General features: G+C 43.5%; 1 protein-coding gene across 3 annotated transcripts in view; it reads right to left on the minus strand.

Annotated features, from left to right (window-relative positions):
* Positions 1-13,248, minus strand: part of PWWP3A (PWWP domain containing 3A, DNA repair factor) — a 53,796-nt gene extending 40,548 nt beyond the window's left edge. The window contains exons 1-6 of one of the 3 annotated variants that reach the window (XM_067473440.1): positions 13,001-13,248; positions 10,099-10,154; positions 6,922-6,983; positions 4,819-4,880; positions 3,748-3,818; positions 2,119-2,189 (exon numbers count right to left, since the gene is read on the minus strand). In XM_067473440.1, coding sequence (XP_067329541.1) covers positions 2,119-2,189; positions 3,748-3,818; positions 4,819-4,880; positions 6,922-6,949 — 232 coding nt within the window. In that variant the 5' untranslated portion in view covers positions 6,950-6,983; positions 10,099-10,154; positions 13,001-13,248. Of the gene's footprint in view, positions 1-2,118; positions 2,190-3,747; positions 3,819-4,818; positions 4,881-6,921; positions 6,984-10,098; positions 10,155-13,000 lie in introns of those variants that run through there. The other 2 variants (XM_067473439.1, XM_067473441.1) reach the window with 2 other exon arrangements.
* Positions 13,249-21,783: the final 8,535 nt, after the last annotated feature.

Here is a 21,783-nt window from a genome sequence, read left to right on the forward strand (position 1 = left end):
AATACATGTATCAGGCCAACAACTGATCATCACTAAAAAAAACCCACTGAAAAACACAGTAGAAGAGACTTTAAAAGACGTAAAACAAAAATTATATTACAACGCATGCACAAAACCACATACATACGCAAACATACATATACACATATGCACAAATACACACACACACAAAACACATATACACAGACTGGGCCACAGCAACGTGTGGCAGGTGATGGCTAATATATATATATATATATACACACACACAATACTTAATCTACCTAATGAACCTCAGCTGCCTCTATATTAGGGTGGCATAGACTTAATATAATAATAGCTCGAGATGGGATACAACATTGAAATAAGAGATAAAATATTATTAAATGATACACATCAAGATATAGAGTCAAGATACAAGTAAAAATCCACTGATGAAATGTAGATTGAAATGCACTACCTGAAGGGCAATCCATGGATTCAAGTCATCATTTGGGTGTTACAACTGTTTCATATTCTTCGTTGTGTGCCTTTTAAGTATGATGAACCTATCATGGAACTGGGGCTATATATTATGGTTGGTTTTTTAATGATCTTGGGCTGAGATTTATGCCAGGGCTATATGACGTAACCAAGATCAGCTAACCGTTTCCATGACTAAGTATGGAATCAGATCCTCCAGAGCTGAAAACACTTTGCCATGTTGTCCCTTTATTTCTACTCTACTCAGTAGCATAAGAAATCTTTGTAACCAACAGCAGGCACCTAAGCTATCATGCACTCGATCGGGAACACCTTTTCACTCAGCATCAGTCAGAGTCCAGTAGTTACAACCAGAGTGCAGTAGTTTCTTTACAGAAGACATATAGAAAAAGGGGAAAAGGGTATTTCCCAAAAGGCAGTAGAAAAGGTGCTATAAAATAGCAATTGAACAAAATGCAAAGATCTATAGCCCCAAATGGTAATGTCCATGAAAATTCAAGATATCATGATACGGGAAACCCAAGAGCAAGGTAAATGAAAACCTAAATAACAAAGTACATGAAAATCAAAGGAGTTGAGCACAGTCAATAATCCATACCATGAAAACAGAAACTTAAGCAAGGCAAAAAAATCCATTCAGAAACATGGGCAAACTTGAGAGCTGGTCATGAATTTGATTGTTAAAACGAAGTTGCCTGCTCTGAAGAGTCCAGGGGAACAGCACCTAATTTAAGCTCAGACCTGACCCAACAAACATGGGTCAGGTCTTTGACTGGAAATGGATTGGCAAGACGATACGTATGAGGATACGGTTTTATTGTTCTATCAGTGGGTTTGTGGACTGAGTATTGTTTTTAATGACTGTTCTGATAATTTGGTTATAATTAATTGCTACTGTTTTAACTCTGTATGTATTTATGGTTTTATACTGTGTTACTGATTGTGGCATCAAATTGCTGCCTTTGTTAGCCGCTCTGAGTCCGTGTCCCCCCCCCCCCCCCAAAATGGGGGTTGAGAAGGGCAGGGTAAAAATGCTGTAAATAAATAATAATAAACAAACATGAGATCAACTTTTTTTCACCTGTGTTTCAAGGACTGATTCTCACTAATTCTTTTTGACCTTCTCATTAACCTTTCTGTAGCTCTCTCTGAGTGGAGACCTAATGTCGGGGCAACTCCCCATCCTCTGAAGGCTGGGGAGGCCTGAGAAACTGATTCTCAAGGGTAACACCCTGTTTCTTCTGCAGTTATTGCCGCTATTGTGATCTATGGCCTTCATTTCTGTCTGTGTATCAACCTGAGGAACAGACACAGACTTAGTGAAAATCTCAACCTCAGAATCAGAATCCCAGCATCCTGCTGAGCCCCAACACTAACTTTGTTTTGCACCTTTCCGCTAACTAAGCATTCCTGGTTTGGGTGCCGAATTAGGACCGTGGGAGACCAGGATTCAGCAGAGGTTGGATGGCCATGGGCAGGGGTACTTTGATTGTGTTTTCCTGTCTGGTAGAAGGGGGTTGGACTGGATGGCCCTTAGGGTCCCTTCCAACTCTAGGAGTCTATGACATCTCCACTTAACTTGGGACATTCTCCTATGCAACCTGCTACAGCAAACAAATATAAAAAGTCCCTTTAAAAAAAAAAAGTAAACTGTACCTAACTTCTCGGCAATGTCTTCTATAGTCTCCTTCTTCAAGGGTTGCACAACGGAACAGGACACATCAGCCCTTTAAGAAAAAAAGGAAGAAAGAAAACACCTGATTCTTCGAGAAATTATTGCTGGGCAAGAGGGCTTATTAACAAAAGACCCTCCCCATGAATGTATAGCAGACTAACATATTAGCAGCAGCGTAACCCAGCACCAGTAGCCCAAAGTGATAAAAAGAACAAAAACACACAGACCAATGTTATCTCTTCCATAGGAGGCTTTTCTTTATAGTAAAATAATATGGTGGCACTATTTACAAGAACTAGGTTTCCATAATACAAATAAACAAAACATAGTACAGGGTGAGGCAGCATCACTTCCTTTTTTAAAATGTCGGTTGAAGACATAGCGGAGCGCTAGTGGTCTCGTTCGAGAGGCGGGAGTATAAAGTTTTGTCCTGACACAGTTCAGTCGCCATCATGCGTTGGAACAGTGAGGAGCGTGCTTTTGCCATTGAGGCCTACTTTTCAAGCGGATTTGGAGTGGCCGGCCCGCTCTCCAGATTTGGCCCCTTGTGATTTTTTTCTATGGGTTTTTTTGAAATCCCGTGTTTCTGTGAACCGTCCAAAAACCCTACAAGATTTGAAGACCAACATCCAGGGAGAAATTGCCAACAGAATGCTTGCTATGCTGGCAAGAGTCATGACAAACACCAGAAATCGGTTTACTCAGTGTATGGAGAATGGAGAATGGGGGACGTCACCTACCTAATTTGATCTTCAAAACTACGTAAAACAAAACTTTAGGTATGCGCCTACATTATATTTTTTTTCCTGATTCATACAATGGGTTTTATTAAGTTTTGAAAAAAGGAAGTTATGCTGCCTCACCCTGTAGCTTTATGCGCCGCAGCCACCACACTGAGGCACATAAGGCTTCCCTCACACAGAGGTTTACCTCACACTCCTCAGGACGACACTAGCTTTGGCCCTCTAACTCTAACAGGCTTCGGCCTACTCACTCTCCTCAGGACAGCACGAGCTTTGGCCCACTGACTCTAACAGACTTCGGTCTACTAACTCTTTCAGTGCTTGACTCACACTTTTGTAATCAAAAATACCTAGTTAACTTTTAATATTTCTGACAATTATGTACCTCTAGGACACATGCGTCAGACTCAACCTTTCCTCAACCTCAGAGCCACAAGGGCTGTTGGGTTGCAATTTCTATTATCCCCTTTTAAAGCTTGACTTTCCTCCTGTAAATTGCTGAGGCTCATTCGCTCCACTCCTGCGCTGAAGAAGCTTCTGATCTGCAGAAACTGCTACTGTTGTTGCCACAGCGCTTTCTTTTTTGAATGCCTTTCCCTTTGAGAAATTACTCAACAGTAAGCCACTTGGAAGGCCTGGAAGGTGATTTACTTGAAGTGCAAGCTCAGAACAATTGTATTTAACATATTCTCTCTAGGCATTTTCTAGGCCTCTCCAGGTGATTCTATGGAAGCCGATGATAAACTCATGTTAGAGAACAGAGCTATGCCTACAGAGCAGTGTCCTTTCTACCCCCCCCCCCCCAGGATGAAAGCAAGGCCCTTATGCATTCAGTGCCTAAACTGATGAGACAAAAGGACACTTAACTGTTCCTGGAGGCAAAAGATTTCAACGCGCATGGAAGCAGACTTCCTGGAAGTCGGGTTTCTATATAAAACCTGAAAGGTGCAAAAGAATATTCCAGGTAAGGAGGTCTGACCAAAGCAGACGAGAGGAGCACCATGACTTCCCTAGATGCATCATCGGTGGGGTTCAGTGTGCTCTCTGGCTGCAGGGTAAACTACAACTCCCACTATGGTGAGTCAGTCCCCTCAAACCCCTCCAGTAGGTTGAGTTAGTCATAGGGGTTCTGTGTGCCAAGTGTAGTCCAGGTCCATTATTGGTCATGCAAATTCCACACCAATGGAGAGAGTAAGAAACACTGGGATGTCTGTGGTAGAGGAAACACATAAATTCTACGATGAAAATGTCCCCATATGAAAGCCTTCCCTTGGGTGGTGGGCAGTCTGGTGTTTGTGGAGGACATTGGCAAGGCTCTTGGATATGTTCATGGCACTCAGTATAATCGGCAATGTCATTGGGGGAGAGCCATTGGTGTCTCCTGAGTAGTGGCAGTTGTAGCTGTTTGTGGATGCAGTCGTATTCTCTGTGGAAGTGGACCCCCGAGCCACACACACATATACATATTTTCACTTTGATTATGTGTACAGAAGATAGAAGATGAACATCTGGCAGATGGTACAGGGTGACAAAGGCAAGGACAAACAGACTGAGAGATAGCTTTTATCCTAGAGCTGTGGCCATGTTGGAACTCCACGGCTTTGCATTGATGTGGAATTGGCGGCTGTTCGGTGGTGGGGTGTGTGTGTAGGGATTGGGTGTGTTGTTTTGTGATGTGTGCTGGGAAAACATTTAATTTTATTGTACAATGACAATAAAGTTACTTTATTCTCTTCTATTCCTTCCTTCCCTTTCTCTTCCTCCCTACCTCCCGTGTGTGACATGTTGTGCAGGCCTGCTTTATGCTGTGTAACTACAATATTCAGTTGCATACTTGTATGTGGGTTCACAATGCCCCCAAACCACTAACATCCTCACTGATGCTGTATCTGAAGCAGAAAACCAGAGAGAGGTGTAGGGATCGGAGGAGCACATCACCTTTGCTGGCCACAGGCGCCCCTGCCATTTGCACAAGACATATTCCTCCTCCATCATTGTCCCTGTTTGTGGAAATAAAAAAGACACAGATATAAGCCTATGTCTATGGTCAAGTTCTAACAGAGGTATGCCCTCTAGAAATCTGATTGGCTTGGTAGTATACATTAACTGAGGCATCAGTAGGTTAAATGTTTTTTTTAATATTTACATAAAACTGTAATTTAAGATAAGACTGTCCAGCTCTGATTAAATCATTATTCTAATCCTCAGTGTAAATTTGTATCCCTCCAATAATAATAGAGTAAAATAATAATAATAATAATAATGAAATCCAGCATATATACTTCATTTGCTGTGTCATACTGTGTTTTTGTGTCAAGATAGTAATAATAATAATAATAATAATAATAGAGTAAAATAATGGAAATGTAATAACAGTACTAACAGAGTAAAATTATAAATGCAGTAACAATAAATCATGTCTGGTGGGGACGTGAGACAGGGCCTTCTCGGTGGTGGCCCCTCAGGTCTGGAACTCTCTCCCACTGGAGATTAGAACTGCCCCTTCTCTCCTGACTTTTAGAAAACAGGTGAAAACCTGGCTCTGGAAACTGGCATTTGACAAGTGAGTTAATAACTCGTGACTACACGGACGGATGGAGATGAAGTACGATTTCATTTTGACGACTTGGCCTATGTAATTATATGATTGTATTTTAGTATTTTAATGTTTTTAGTGTATTATGGGATATGGTGTTTTAAATGATTGTCTGTGATACTGCTGTTGTGAACCGGTCTGAGTCCCTCTGAAGAGGTGAGACCACCGGTATATAAAAGTTCTAAATAATATTTATTTATTTATTTATTTATTTATTTATTTATTTATTTGATGCACTTATTAACCGCCATTCTCAGCCCATAGGGCGACTCATGGCGGTGTACAAATACATATAAGAGACAATTTACAAAAGAAACCAATTATAACAACATATAGACTAAACAACAATTACAGACTACATTAAAAATCCGCTTCGTCTCTTAGTAGAATCATAACCAGTCTCATATTCCTTGTTCCATTCCGATATTCTTACCACATTATTGCACTTAATTAAATGCCCTCTCGAACAGCCATGTCTTAAGGCTTTTTCGGAAGGACATGAGGGAGGGCGCCTGTCTGATGTCTGCAGGGAGAGTGTTCCACAGCCGGGGGGCCACCACCGAGAAGGCCCTCTCCCTCGTCCCCGCCAGCCGTGCCTGTGAGGCAGGCGGGATCGAGAGAAGGGCCTCCCCAGACGATCTCAATAAATAAAAAAATAAAAAAAGTAAAATAATAAATTCCAGGTAAGGAGGTCTGAGCAAAGCAGAAGAGAGGAGCACCATGACTTCCCTAGATGCATCATCGGTGGGGTTCAGTGTGCTCTTTGGCTGCCTTCCCTTGGGTGGTGGACAGCCTGATGTTTGTGGAGGACATTGGCAAGGCTCTTGGACATGTTCATGGCGCTCAGTATAATCGGCAATGTCATTGGGGGGAGAGCCATTGGTGTCTCCTGAGTAGTGGCAGTTATAGCTGTTTGTGGATGCAGAGTCGTATTCTCTGTGGAAGTGGACCCCCGAGCCACACACATATATACATATTTTCACTTTGATTATGTGTACAGAAGATAGAAGATGAACATCTGGCAGATGGTACAGGGTGACAAAGGCAAGGACAAACAGACTGAGAGATAGCTTTTATCCTAGAGCTGTGGCCATGTTGGAACTCCACGGCTTTGCATTGATGTGGAATTGGCGGCTGTTCGGTGGTGGGGTGTGTGTGGAGGGATGGGTGTGTTGTTTTGTGATGTGTGCTGGGAAAACATTTAATTTATTTAATGACAATAAAGTTATTCTATTCTCTTCTATCCCTTCCTTCCCTTTCTCTTCCTCCCTCCCTCCCTCCCATTGGTGACATGTTGTGCAGGCCTGCTTTATGCTGTGTAACTACAATATTCAGTTGCATACTTGTATGTGGGTTCACAATGCCCCCAAACCACTAACATCCTCACTGATGCTGTATCTGAAGCAGAAAACCAGAGAGGTGTAGGGATCGGAGGAGCACATCACCTTTGCTGGCCACAGGCGCCCCTGCCATTTGCACAAGACATATTCCTCCTCCATCATTGCCCCTGTTTGTGGAAATAAAAAAGACACAGATATAAGCCTATGTCTATGGTCAAGTTCTAACAGAGGTATGCCCTCTAGAAATCTGATTGGCTTGGTATGTCCTATGAATGACTACTGTTCCCTTAGCTCTGTCTAGGAATTTGCACAAATCCAGTGCCCTCTGAATTCAGCACTTTTATCGTTTTGAATAGTACTGTTTTTATGATGTTATTTTTTATTGTGAAATATTTTTGTTTTTGTTTTGATGCTATCTTTGATGCTGTCTCAAGGACATCAGAAAACAAGCTTGCTCCTTCCTCCTTATGACTTCCTGTCACGTATTTATACATGTCTATCATGTCTCCTCTCAGCATTCTCTTCTTCAGGCTAAACATGCCCAGCTCTTTAAGCCGCTCCTCATAGGGCTTGTTCTCCAGACCCTTGATTATTTTAGTCACTCTGTACACATTCCAGCTTGTCAATATCTCTCTTTAATTGTGGTGCCCTGAACTGGACACAATATTCCAGGTGTGGTCTAACCAAGGCAGAATAGAGGGGTAACACAACTTCCCTCGATTTAGGCCAGGGGTCCCCAAACTACGGCCCATGGGCCGTATGCGGCCCGCCGAGGGCATTTCTCCGGCCCGCGAGGCCTGGCCTGGCCACGCCCACCCGGCGCCGCTCCGCCCATCGCGGGAACTCTCTGCTCTGGCCGCTCTGCTCATGTGGGAGGGAGAAGCCTTTTGTAGTTTACCTGCCTCCTTGGAGACCAGAGCAGCTGGAGCAGAGAACACCAGCGTTCCCTGGCCACGCCCACCCGGCGCCGCTGGCCACGCCCACCCGGCGCCGCTCCGGCCTTTGCAGGAACCCTCTGCTCCGGCCACTCTGGTCTCCAAGGAGGCAGGTAAACTACCATTCCAAAACCAAAGGGCACTGCCCATCAAACCCTTCCAGTATTTTCTGTTGGCCATGGGAGAAATGTGTGCCAAGTTTGGTTCAATTCCACCTTAGATGGGGTTCAGAATGCTCTTTGATTGTAGGTGAACTATAAATTCCAGCAACTACAACTCCCAAACGTCAAGATTCTATTTCTCCCATACTCCACAAGTGTTTCCATTTGGGCATATGGAATATCAGTGCCAAGTTTGGTCCAGATCTATCATTGAGTCCACAGTGATTGATGGAGGCAGGTGAACTACAACTCCAAAACCAAAGGACACTGCCCACCAAACCCTTCCAGTATTTTCTGTTGGCCATGGGAGAACTGTGTGCCAAGTTTGGTTCAATTCCACCGTTGATGGGCTTCAGAATGCTCTTTGATTGTAGGTGAACTATAAATCCCAGCAACTACAACTCCCAAATGTTAAGATTCTATTTTCCCCCAAACTCCACCAGTGTTCACATTTGGGCATATTGAGTATTTGTGCCAAGTTTGATCCCGATCCATCATTGTTTGTGTCCACAATGATCTCTGAATATAGGTGAACTACAACTCCAAAACCAAAGGACACTGCCCACCAAACCCTTCCACTATTTTCAGTTGGTCGTGGGAGAAATGTGTGCCAAGTTTGGTTCAATTCCATCGTTGGTGGGGTTCAGAATACTCTTTGATTGTAGGTGAACTATAAATCCCAGCAACTACAACTCCCAAATGACAAAATCATTTTTTGTGTGGACATACATTGGGTTGTTAGGTGTCTTGTGTCTAAAATTGGTGTCAATTTGTCCAGTGGTTTTTGAGTTCTGTTAATCCCACAAACGAACATTACATTTTTATTTATATAGAAGTGTGGGTCTTTGTTTTTTTATTTGGGGGGGGGGGGTTGCACTGCAAATAATATATGTGCAGAGTGCATAGGAATTCATTCATGTTTTTTTTCAAATTATAATCCGGCCCCCCAACAGTTTGCGGGACTGCGACCCGGCCCTCTGTTCAAAAAGTTTGGGGACCCCTGATCTTGACACTAGACTCCTATTGATGCAGGCCAAAATCCCACTGGCTTTTTTTGCCCCTGCTTGTTCTCCAGACCCTTGATCATTTTAGTTGCTCTCCTCTGGACACATTCCAGCTCGTCTGTATAAATTATACAAGAGGCTGCTATTAAATCAACTAGGCCCGCCGGGCTTTTGCACAGCAGGTTAAACTGTCAGCTGCAGAAAATCTTGCAGATCCAAAGTTTGACAGTTCAAGCCCAGGTTGGGGTGAGCTCTCAACTATCAGCCCAGCTTCTGCTCGCCTAGCAGTTTGAAAACAGCAATGTGAGGAGATAAATAGGTACTGCTTTAATGGGAAGGTAATAAAAGGTGCCCATGCGGACATGCCGGCGATTCGATCGGGTGAGCGTCTAAGGACAACAAAGCTTCCCAGCATGGAAGATGGAGCAACAGCACCCCCTGTGGCCGAAATCGAGCACAGCCTCCAGATGCCGGAGATGCCTTTACCTTTGTGTATGTCAGTGTTTCTCAACCTTCCTAATGCCGTAACACCTTAATACAGTTCCTCAGGTTGTGGTAACCACCCAACCATAAAATTATTTTTATTGCTACTTCATAATTGTAATTTTGCTATTGTTATGAATCATAATGTAAATACCTGATATGCAGGATATATTTTCATTCACTGGTCCACATTTGGCACAAATACCCGATATACCCAAATTATTATTATTAATTATTATTATAATTATAATTTGCCAAACCCCAGTTTTGCAGGCTTCATATCAGGGAAAAAAAGTGCAGCTCAAATTCTTAATCAGACCAAGTTTATTGAGGAAGGCTATGAGAAAGGTTGCACTATGGGAACATTTTTTGTGGACCTTACGGCAGGCCTATGACACGATGCAACACAGGCAAATGCTGCATAAAGTCTAACATATCACCCAGGACTATGATTTTACACAAACTATCCAGACCCTACTAGAAAACTGTGCCTTCTATGTGGAGGTTCTGGGCAGGAAAAGTAGATGGAGGGGGCAAAAGAATGGTCTACGCCAAGGCAGCATTCTTGCACCAACCTTGTTTAACATCTTTACTGACAAATCAGCCACAACCACCACTCACAAAGAGCTTTATATATGCTGATGACGTAGGCCTAACAACACAAGCAAAAGATTTTGAAACAGTTGAAGTCCAACTTACAAATGCCCTGAAAGATCTCTCCAGCTACTACAAAGTTAACCACCGGAAGCTTCACCCTGCCAAGACACAAGTGTGTGTTTTTCACCTACATAATCATGAAGCCAACAGGAAATTGAAAGTTACCTGGGAAGGCCAAGAGCTTGAACACTGTTCCCACTTTAAACATCTCGACGTCACCTTAGATCCATGATGGTGAACCTATGACACGCGTGTCAGCACTGACACACATGGCTATTTTTGATGACACGCAGCCACATGCGGCCGCATACAGAGAAGTACACCTTATAAGAGCCAATCTAATTCCATCCTTAAATTTGTAAAAGGCTCTACAAATTTAACATCTGCACGTTTGAGCATTGTTCACTCCATAACTCAGCATGGAATATATATTTTTCTTATTTAAACTATAAATATTGCAAAATTATGTTGTTGTTTTTCTCGAAGTTGACACCCCACCCAAGTTATGCTCTGGTTTTTGGCAAATTTTGACACACCAAGCTCAAAAGGTTGCCCATCACTGCCTTAGATTGAACACTAACATTTAGGAAACACTGTGTGAACACCAAGCTCAAAGTAGCTGCATGCAATAACATCCAGTGGAAACTTACCAATAGTGTATGGGGTGCAGACCCAAAATTAATAAGAACATTAGCCCTGGCCTTGTCTTACTCAACTGCTGAGTATGCCTGCTCTGTTTGGCACAAATCTGTCCATGCGAAGCAGGTGAGCATAGCATTGAATATAGAATTGTCCCAGGATATCTTAAACCTACATCTGCTGATAAACTTTATAAACTAGCTGGCATTGCCCTCTGTCATGTGCAACAGGAAGGAGATGTGGTTTCAGAGATAGGTTGGACCCAAAGTGTATTGAATGGCCTTGCAGCTTCAAAAACCTCATGGTTTCAAGCCGACAATGTAGTAATGGTTAGGCTGCAGCCCATATTTTTGTTCTTGCGGATCACTGGTTTAACCCAACTCCAAACTTAACTTACATCCCACTCTAAACACCTTCATTACCTTTTTCCAAGCAACAAGTTTATCCCATCCGTGTTGTCAAAGGCTTTCACGGTCAGAATCACTGGGTTGCTGTGAGTTTTCCAGGCTGTCTGGCCATGTTCCAGAAGCATTCTCTCCTGACCCACCCATGTCTATGGCAAGCATCCTCAGAGTGTATGAGGTCTGTTAGAAACTAGGCAAGTGAAGTTTATATACCTGTGGAATGTCCTGGGTGGGAGAAAGATCACTTGTCAGCATGAGGCAGCTGTGAATGTCGCAATTTGTCATCTTGATCCTTCTTGTCCTTTGCTGAATGGAACACTTATTGGGTTTTCTTAGTTAGTTAGTTAGTTAGATAGTTGAAGGCTGTGTTCCTTTGCTGAATTGAACACTTGTTGGGTTTTCTTAGTTAGTTAGATATAGTTGTAGGCTGTGTTCCTTCATCGGTTTTCCTATCGGTCAGTGGTTCCCAATTCTGGGCACCACAATTCAAGAGAGATATTGACAAGCTGGAATGTATCCAGAGGAGGGCGACTAAAATGATCAAGGGTCTGGAGAACAAGCCCTATGAGGAGCGGCTTAAGGAGCTGGGCATGTTTAGCCTGAAGAAGAGAAGGCTGAGAGGAGATATGATAGCCATTAGGCTTGGGCGGTTTCGATAGTTAATTTCGTAATTCGTTATTAATTCGTATTTAAATTAGCTTACGATCCGATATTGAGCCATGCAGGACTACTGTGAGGAGGAATTAAAAATCGAAACAATTTTTCCAATTTATTTCATATTATTTCGTAATTGGTTCAAAATTGTTTCGAAATTGTTTCCGTATGTCTGGTGCAAGTTTTATAGTTGTTGTTTGTTTTATCAGTGATAAAAAATAAATTATCACACCAACAGTCAACAACAGAGGGAGAGGGAAGCTTCAGAAGTTCCCCACGTCCCATTTGAAGGGTTTTTTTTAGCATATTGCGCAATCGCGTCCGCCATTAACGAATCGATTTGTAATTTTACGAAATTTCGTATATTTCGAACTTTTTTAAAGGAAAATTTAGGAATTCTTTAAAAAAACGAAACGCAAGGGCCCCCCTAAAAACGAAACGAGTTTAGAACCAATTTTTTCCGTAGTTACCCAAGCCTAATAGCCATGTATAAATATGTGAGAAGAAGCCACAGGGAGGGGGGAGCAAGCTTGTTTTATTTATTTACTTTACTTGTATACCGCAGTTTCTCAGCCCAACAGGCGACTCAACGCGGTTTACAACAAGGGCGATTTGAATTTGTTTTCTGCTTCCTTGGAACAATGGCTTCAAACTTCAAGAGAGGAGATTCCATCTGAACATGAGGAAGAACTTCCTGACTGTGAGAGCCGTTCAGCAGTGGAACTCTCTGCCCTGTAGTGTGGTGGAGGCTCCTTCTTTGGAAGCTTTTAAAGCAGAGGCTGGATGGCCATCTGTCAGGGGTGATTTGAATGCAATATTCCTGCTTCTTGGCAGGGGGTTGGACTGGATGGCCCATGAGGTCTCTTCCAACTCTTTGATTCTATGTAAGATAATCAGGGCCAGCTAACACCTCCCAACAAAGGATTCCCCCGGGCAAGAAGCAGCCAGGCTTTGAAGCTGTAAGGATATTCAATGCTAACCAAGGCGATCAGTTGCTGCATTTACACTTGCCTCAAGCAGACGAGTTCTTTCTCTCCACAGGTATGTAAACCCCATTTTCCTAGTTTCCAACAGACCTCACAACCTCTGAGGATCGTTGCCATAGATGTGGGCGAAACGTCAGGAGAGAATGCTTCTGGAACGTGTCCATACAGCCCGGAAAACTCGCAGCTTCCCAAGGTTTTCTCATTTGTTCACCCTCCCGCTCGCCTCTTAATTGCACAACATTAATTAACGTTTAGTTCTACCTCAAAGTTGGGGAAAGCGGGCCTCGAACTCCGCAACACCTCGAGTACGAAGCCCAACTTCCTCCTTTGGGCCGTTGGTGGTGACGTCCCCCACACCTCGCCCCTTCACAGCGCAAACTCGATATAACTTTGGGCGGCAAAAGCTCTGCGCGGCGGAACCAATGAGAGCGAAGGATTTTATCTACCGCCCGCCCTCTTCAGGCTTTTTGCCAATCAGAGGGAACAATGAGGCATATTATCGTCCCATTCTCCTCAGCTTTGCTGCCTTCGCAACCGAGAGACACTTTTTAAAGAGCCGTCGCCCATTGGAAGATTAGTGGAAGGAGGGTGGGGAAACACAGAGACAATAGCCAATCAAAAGAGGCGTTCGACTCTGGCGTCCTCTCTTATTAGACAAGAAACTTGTCATTTCTCTTAGCTGTATCTTAAGAGTGAGTGCTACATACGCCATAGAAAATGAAGGTGTTTTCCTCATGAGGGGAAAAATATATTCTTTTCTTTGCTCATTGTCCTTAAAAGGGCGAATAAGTACTCAAAAAAGAAGAATATAGTGAAGATTAAGAAGACAATGAAGCAGAAAATGAAGAGGAAGGAAATAATGAAGAAAAGGGAGTTGAAGTACAAAATGTAAATAGAGGAGATGAAGAGAAAAATGGAGGAAATGAAAACTTGAAGACTGGAGAAGAAGGTAATCAGCAAGATGGAGAAAACCATGAAGAAGGAAAGGAAGAAAATTAAAACGAATATGAAGGATTAGTTGAAGCTGATGAGAGCGAAGTTAATGAGAAATGAAAATGAACAAAATCTGGCTAACAGTATTAAAAAACTAAAATTACAACAGCACAACAGAGAGGAAACAAACAAGGATGTCTAATCATCTCTCAACACAAGTTTGCTCTAGGCACTGTCAGGCCATCATGCTAATCTAGGTGGTCAGTTGAAACATTCACACCTAGCTCCAGCAGACAAGAGTCCTTTGTCTCTCCCTGGTCATTCCACAGATATATAAACCCTTTTTCTTAGTTCCAACAGACCTCACTACCTCTGAGGATGCTTGCCATAGATGCAGGCGAAACATCAGGAGAAATGCCTCTAGAACATGGCCATACAGCCCGAAAAAACCTACAACAACCCAGTGATTCTGGCCATGAAAGCCTTTGACAATACAGTACATTAATGAGAAAGTGATTGAGAAAATGTAGGTCAAGAAGTAGGAAATTGAGATAAAAAAATAATGATTTATTTATTGTTGTTCATTCGTTCAGTCGTTTCCGATTCTTCGTAACTTCATGGACCAGCCCACGCCAGAGCTCCCTGTCGGCCGTCACCACCCCCAGCTCCTTCAAGGTCAGTCCAGTCACTTCAAGGATGCCATCCATCCATCTTGCCCTTGGTCGGCCCCTCTTCCTTTTGCCTTCCACTTTCCCCAGCATCATTGTCTTCTCTAAGCTTTCCTTCTCATTATGAGGCCAAAGTACTTCATCTTGGCCTCGACTATCCTGCCCTCCAATGAGCAGTCGGGCTTTATTTCCTGGAGGATGGACTGGTTGGATCTTCTCGCAGTCCAAGGCACTCTCAGCACTTTCCTCCAACACCACAGCTCAAAAGCATCGATCTTCCTTCGCTCAGCCTTCCCTAAGGTCCAGCCCTCACATCCGTAGGTTACTACAGGGAATACCATGGCTTTGACTAGGCGGATCTTCGTTGCCAGTGTGATGTCTCTACTCTTCATTATTTTATTGAGATTGGCCCTTGCTCTCCTCCCAAGAAGTAAGCATCTCCTGATTTCCTGGCCACAGTCTGCATCTGCAGTAATCTTTGCACCTAGAAAAACAAAGTCTGCCATTGCCTCTATGTTTCCCCCCTCTATTTCCCAGTTGTCAATCATTCTTGTTGCCATAATCTTGGGTTTTTTTATATTTAGTTGCAGCCCAGCTTTTGCGCTTTCTTCTTTCACCTTGATTAGAAGGCTCCTCAGTTCCTCCTCGCTTTCAGCCATCAAAGTGGTATCATCTGCATATCTAAGGTTGTTAATGTTTCTTCCAGCAATTTTCACCCAAGCCTTTCATTTGTCAAGCCCTGAACATCGCATGATGTGTTCTGCATACAAATTGAATAGGTTGGGTGAGAGTATCCAACCCTGTCATACGCCTTTCCCAATCTTGAACCAGTATGTTCTTCCATGGTCAGTTCTGACTGTTGCTACTTGGTCCTTGTACAGATTCCTCAGGAGAGAGACAAGGTGGCTTGGGATGCCCATACCACCAAGAACTTGCCACAATTTATTGTGATCCACACAGTCAAAGGCTTTAGAGTAGTCAATGAAGCAGAAATAGATGTTTTTCTGAAACTCCCTGCCTTTCTCCATTATCCAGCGGATATTGGCAATCTGGTCTCTCGTTCCTCTGCCTTTTCTAAACCCAGCTTGTACATCTGGCAACTCTTGCTCCATGTCTTGCTGGAGTCTTCCTTGCAGGATCTTGAGCATTACCTTACTGGCATGAGAAATAAGGGCCACTGTACGGAAGTTTGAGCAGACTTTAGCATTTCCCTTTTTTGGTATGGGGATATAAGTTGCTTTTTCCCCAGTCTGATGGCCATTCTTGTGTTTTCCATATTTGCTGGCATATGGCATGCATCACCTTGACAGCATCATCTTTCAAGATTTAAAAAAGTTCAGCTGGGATCCCGTCGTCTCCTGCTGCTTTGTTAGCATTGCCTTCCCCAGGGATTGCGCTTGGTCTGACCTCTCTGCCATGACCGTCCCGTCTTGGGTGGGTCTTCATGTTTCACTCGTGACCTCATTGAGGTGCTCAAGTTCCAGTGCCACGACAAGGCGGCGATCCTTTGCTGGAGATTATTGTGTCAGAAGCAAATTGAGATTACAGTTAAAATGTATTTTAAAAACACAAAGTTAAAAACTTGGCACGATAATACATTTCCCTTGACCAGAAGCTGGCCACTTGGAGTGCCTCTGGTGTGGCTGTGAGAAGGTCCTCCCTTGTATATGTGGCAAGCTCAGGCTGCATTGTAATACGAGGTCTGTGGTTTGCTCTCCACACTCACTTGTTGTGGGCTCCATTTCTTAAGGTTGGCTCTGTATCTTGTGGTGCCAGCGCCTTCTGGGTCGCCCAGTCTTCTGTGTGCCCAGGAGAGAGTCTCAGCCAGTATCAGCCATGGATTGAGGTTCCAGGTTTTAGCCTGCCACTTTTGGACTCTCGCTTGCTGAGGTGTTCCTGCAAGTATCTCTGTCGATCTTAGGAAATTTCCTTCATTTAAGGTGTTGGCTTGCTGGCTGGTATCCAAACAGAGTATGGGCCGGAGATGTCCATGCTGTGGTCCTTTCATTACTGGCTGCTACTTCCTGACAAATATCAGGTGGTGCAATACCGGCTAAACAGTATAATTTCTCCAGTGGCGTAGACATCCTGTGATAATTATTTGCTTACTTAGGCAATCCCCTGTAGCCCAAGGATGATGGTCCTCCAAGTGCAGTGTCTTGGAGGTGGATACGTAAGGTGGCTGTGGAGCCCTATTCTTGACCCGCATGTTCTCCCGCAGTGAGGATGTCTGTTTCCAGGTGGAAGGCAGTCCCAATCAGGGTTGGCTTGACATGCCTTCCTCTAGGCACATTTCTCCCTTTCGCCCTCTATTTGTGCCTCTTTGAATACTGCAGCAGTGCTGGTCACAGCTGACCTCCAGTTAGTGCACTCAAGGGCCATGGCTTCCCAGTTCTCAGTGTCTATGCCACAGTTTTTGAGGTTGGTCTTTGCTTCTTCCAGCACACTGATAATGTGTCATGTCTCATTAAGATCCACATCTACTGTTTTAATGTGGTTAGATGTATTCCACACTGGGAATGCGTATTCAGCAGCAGAGTAGCAAAGCGCAAGGGCAGATGTCTGGTTGTGATCCCTAGGTTGTGCCAGTAAGCTTTCGTACTATGTTATTTCTAGCACCCACTTTACGCTTGATATTCAAGCAGTGCTTGACAATCAAACGGTCCAGAGTTACTCCCAGGATCAAGTTCAAGTTCACTTTATTATGGTCAATGACCAGCTCGAGAGAAGAGGGACACAGTCCCATACAAGCACATTGGATTTAAGGGTCAAGAGATTTAAAACTTTAAAATAAGTGTAACACTATTAGAACATTAAGACAATTAACTAAAGAATCTAAGCTAAAAGCCATACACAGGATTATATCAAAACCCAACACAGTTTATGGAATTAAAAGGAATGGAGTCTGAAGGGAAGGAATTGGGGTGCTCATGTGGCACAGGGAAGGGAAGTCCAGTTAGACAGAGGAGGGAGCAACATCCACACCATAATAAAATACTATAATTCCAATTTTCTGCTAGTGTGAAATCCTGACCTGTACTAGCTTGTGGTATTAGTAATCAACTGCTGGATTTTAATCGCTCTGTGCAGAACTTGGCGACATTTTAAGTTATAGCCGAGTTAGTATCTGAAAGCAGCAGGGAGATGTAAAATTGTTTTAATGTGGTGAGATGGATTTCACGCTGGGCATGTGTACTCAGCAGCAGAATATCAAAGCGCAAGGACAGATGTCTTCACTGTATCTGGTTGTGATCCCCAGGTTGTGGCAGACAACTTTTGTACAATGTTATTTCTGGCACCCACTTTTTGCTTGATAGTCAAGCAGTGCTTCTTATAAGTCAGAGCACGGTCCAGAGTAACTCCCCGGTATTTGGGTGTGCTGCAATGCTCCAGTGGGATTCCTTCCCAGGTAATCCTCAGAACTTAAGATGCTTGTCTGTTCTTAAGATGAATAGCACATGTCTGTGTTTTAGATGGATTAGGAATCAGCTGGCTTTCCCTGTAATAGGCAGTAAGAGCACCTAAACTTTGGAGAGCTTCTGTTCAACCATTTCAAATCTCGCTGTTTGAGTGGTAATGGCACGATCGTCAGCACAGATGAAATTCTCTGTCCCTTATGGCAGTGGCTCATCATTTGTTTAAATGTTGAATACTGATGGAGCAAGCAAGCTCCCTGGAGGCAAGCCATTCTTCTGTTTTCGCCATCTGCTTCTCTGGCCCTGGAACTCAGCAAAAAAGCTCCTGTTTTGTACCAGATTTCCTATGAAGCAGGTGAGGTGGTAGTCCTTTGTGATATTATAAATTTTTCTCAGGAGAAGGTGATGATTTACACTATCACAAGCTGCTGACAACAGCTCTTGTAATCTTCTGCCTTTCAAAACCATCTATGTTCTGAGTCAGGTTCAAAACTTGTGATGTGCAGCTTTTCCTTTCCTGAAACCAGCTTGCTGTGGGATCATACATGGGTCTATTTTTTCCATAGTAAAGTAAAGGTAAAGGTTTTCCCTTGACATTAAGTCTAGTCGTGTCCGACTCTACAGGGTGGTGCTCACCTCAATTTCTAAGCCGAAGAGCCGGCATTGTCCATAGACACCTCCAAGGTCATGTGGCCAGCATTACTGCATGCAGCGCCATTACCTTCCCACCAAGGCGGTATCTATTAATCTACACACATTTGATTGTTTTTGAATTGCTAGGTTGGCAGAAGCTGGGCCTGATAGTGGGAGCTCACCCAGCTCCCCGGATTCGAACCGCCAACCTTTAAGGCAGCAAGTTCAACAACTCAGTGGTTTAACCTGCAGCGCTACCAGGGGCCCCGTTTTTTCCATAATTCTATGCAAAATAAATCTCTGCAAAACTTTGTAAAGATGGCACAACAAGGAGATTGGTCTATGGCTTTTTAGATCATTACAATCTTTGCCTGATTTCAAGATGCTGCAGGTTGTCTTGCCAAAACGAAGCTTTTGCAGTTTAATTCACTTTTCCCATGCTTTTATGATAGAACCAATTAGGAAATGACATTTATAATCCAGGAACAAAAATCGTGTTACATCATGTTATTGACCACATACTTATCTACTTTTCCAAAGTTGGAATGTTCAAAGAAAACATGTATCTCAAAGTATGCTTGGCTGTGGGAACAAGGGTATATGAAGGGTCTGCGTGCCACGTTTGGTCCAGATCCATGAAGCCATGTAGGAGCCTTTGAGGTACAAACAAAGCAACATATGTACATGCATTGTCAAAATATGTCTGTCTCTCTGCTTGTCTCAGAAAAGCTGTTGCTAGGTAACAGTTCAGAGGACCTTTGCGATGTCACTGGATCAGTCATTGCTAGGTGACGGATTGGCTATCGTTAGGTAAAGTGGCCGTCTCTGATATCACTGGGAAAGAATGAAGACTTGTGTATGGGGGAGGAAGGGAGGGAGAAAAGAACCATGGAAGCATCCTGAGGTAGGCCTTCTTAGAGTTGGAGAAGTGAGAAAGAGGAGGGGAAAGAAAGAAAGAGAAGAAGGATGGAAAGGAGAAGAAAGAGGTGGGAGAAGAAAAAATGTAAGGAAGAGAAACGAAATCTGTAAATAGAGGCAAAGAGGAAGGAAAGAAAAAGATAAAAGGAGAAGGAAGGAAGAAGGGATGGGGGAAGAGAAAGGAAACGAGAAAATGTATAAGTGGTAGGAAGAAAGGAAGGAAAGAAAGGCAAAGGATGAAAAAGGGAGGGAGGGGAGAGGAAGAAAAGGGAAAGAAGAGAGGAAATGGAAAGGCATGGAAGGAAAGAAAGGAAGAGAAAAGAAAAAGGAAAGGAAGAGGAAAGTTGGGAAAAGATGTGAGTGGCAGGAAGAAAAGAAAAAGAGGGAAAAAGGAGGGAAGGGAAAGATGGGAAAGGGGGAAAAGTATGAGAAAGAAGAGATGAAGGGGGGGGGGTGGTGACCCTCGAACACCAAGGTAATTCCAGCCATACATGCAAGTATGACATATATATGTATAAGGCAGTCCCCAAGTTATGAACAAGATAGGTTCTGTAGGTTTGTTCTTGAGTTGGATTTGTATGTAAGTCAGAACAGGTACATATTTTATAGCCATATCTATCAATCGATTGATCTATCAGCTTTGGATAGTATAGGGGAGGGTGAACACCCCTGTGGGGTTTGCTTTGCTGTCTGTGTCCCTGTTCAGAAAATTTAACCTTACTTTCTGTCCCTGTGATAATTGGATTTTGGAAAATGTGTCTTGATGTGGAAACAAGGATTGGTGAGAAAGCTTCAGTGGAAACCCCCTTTCCTCATGATAATAACTCTTCCAGGAGTGAATTTCCCTTCTGAGGGGTAGATTTCTCTCACTTCCTGTTGTCTCACCCCCGTTTGTAACTATGTGTAATTTGTAAGTCAGATTTTTGTAACCCGAGGACTGTCTGTATATGTCCAGGCCTCATAAAGTAAAGGGAATTCTAGCCATTGACAGTGGTCTTTCCCAGCCCACAAAAGGCCATCTTCATGTGAGGCCGGTGCACTTCATTTGTCACCCCAAATGGCACCATCTACCTTTAAGCACGTTGTATTTAAGGTCTGGTTACTTGTAGCCCTGAGCTAGCAATGCACTTACTTCCTGCCCCACGTGGGCACTCTCGTGTGCATGCATGCGTGAGAACCATTCATGCATGCAGGCTGGGAGCGACACCGGCTCAGCTGGAATGGTTTACCCCCTTTTGGCTCTGTACCTTCATATTCTGGTGCTTAGGCAAGATGACGGGGGATGAAGATGATAATGTTTCAGAACAAGAAACGATATCACTATTATTTTGAGCCGCTGGAGAAGGCATAGCTTTAGGAAACGCAAAATGAGGGCATCGTCCCTCAATAAGAATACTGCTCACCATGAGATTTTCCTTCATATGCAATTTTCTAGCTTTACAGTAGATTTATATTTCATTTGAACATTTAGAAATGGAGTTTAAGCGGCTGTATTTTGATCTTTGTACCATCTGTTTTCATAGTTGTATCTTATATAGCGGTGTATTTTGTTGTACAGGCAGCGCCCAAGTTACAAACAAGATAGGTTCTGTAGGATTGTTCTTAAGTTGAATTATAAGCTTTGGATAGCATAGGGAAGGGTTGTTGTTGTTGTTGTTGTCAAACACACCTCTCCCAGGTCGAAATATTATGTTAATAAACTTGGTACTGCAGCAGAGAGTTCCGCAAGTAGTAGGACCCTAGAGTTCCGCGAATTGGCTTTGCAAATGTACGTAGGAGCCCATCAGCTGCTGCCGACACACGGGATACTCTTTACTGCATTCTTTCACCTTTTTATAGTTATATTTTTTCTAACCCTGAATAAATGTGTACATTGGTGCATTGTCCTCTATTTCTATTTGTATCTTTCTGCTTCCCTGGGTCTATTTCTCCTGTTTTCACCTCCCGCAGTCGGGCCGATAGCTGCTTGGGCCACATGGCCCTCGTGCCACTCCATGGCCTCTGGAATGGGGCTGATTCTCTCCCTCTCTCCCTCACTAACCACCCTTTGGTCTCCCTGAACCTTTTCACTAACCTCCCACCCCTGTGGGTGCCCCGGTTCACTCAGTGGGAGCCCTAGTATCCACGGATCTTTATTTTTCACCGTTTAATGTGTATATTATTATTTATTAATTTATTTTATTTACCATATTTATATACTGCCTTTCTCAGCTCGGAGGCTGAGAATGTATAAAAGCATATCTGAAGAAGTGTGCCACCGATCATGACCTTCCTGCGAGCTTTTGCCAGCTGTCTTCCTGGGCATCATTTGCATGAGAAGGACTCAATCACCCTTCACCTTCAGGCCAATCCATCTCTACTGGTCCCATAGAATCCCAACTCTGCAGAGAACGACAGGATCCATTTGCAGGGCTATCTGCTCTTTGTTTCAGTCACCTGTACAATAATACTATTCATCACCTAGTATGACTACCAA

The sequence above is a fragment of the Anolis sagrei genome, chromosome X (assembly GCF_037176765.1).
Source record: "Anolis sagrei isolate rAnoSag1 chromosome X, rAnoSag1.mat, whole genome shotgun sequence".
Lineage (NCBI taxonomy): Eukaryota > Metazoa > Chordata > Lepidosauria > Squamata > Dactyloidae > Anolis > Anolis sagrei.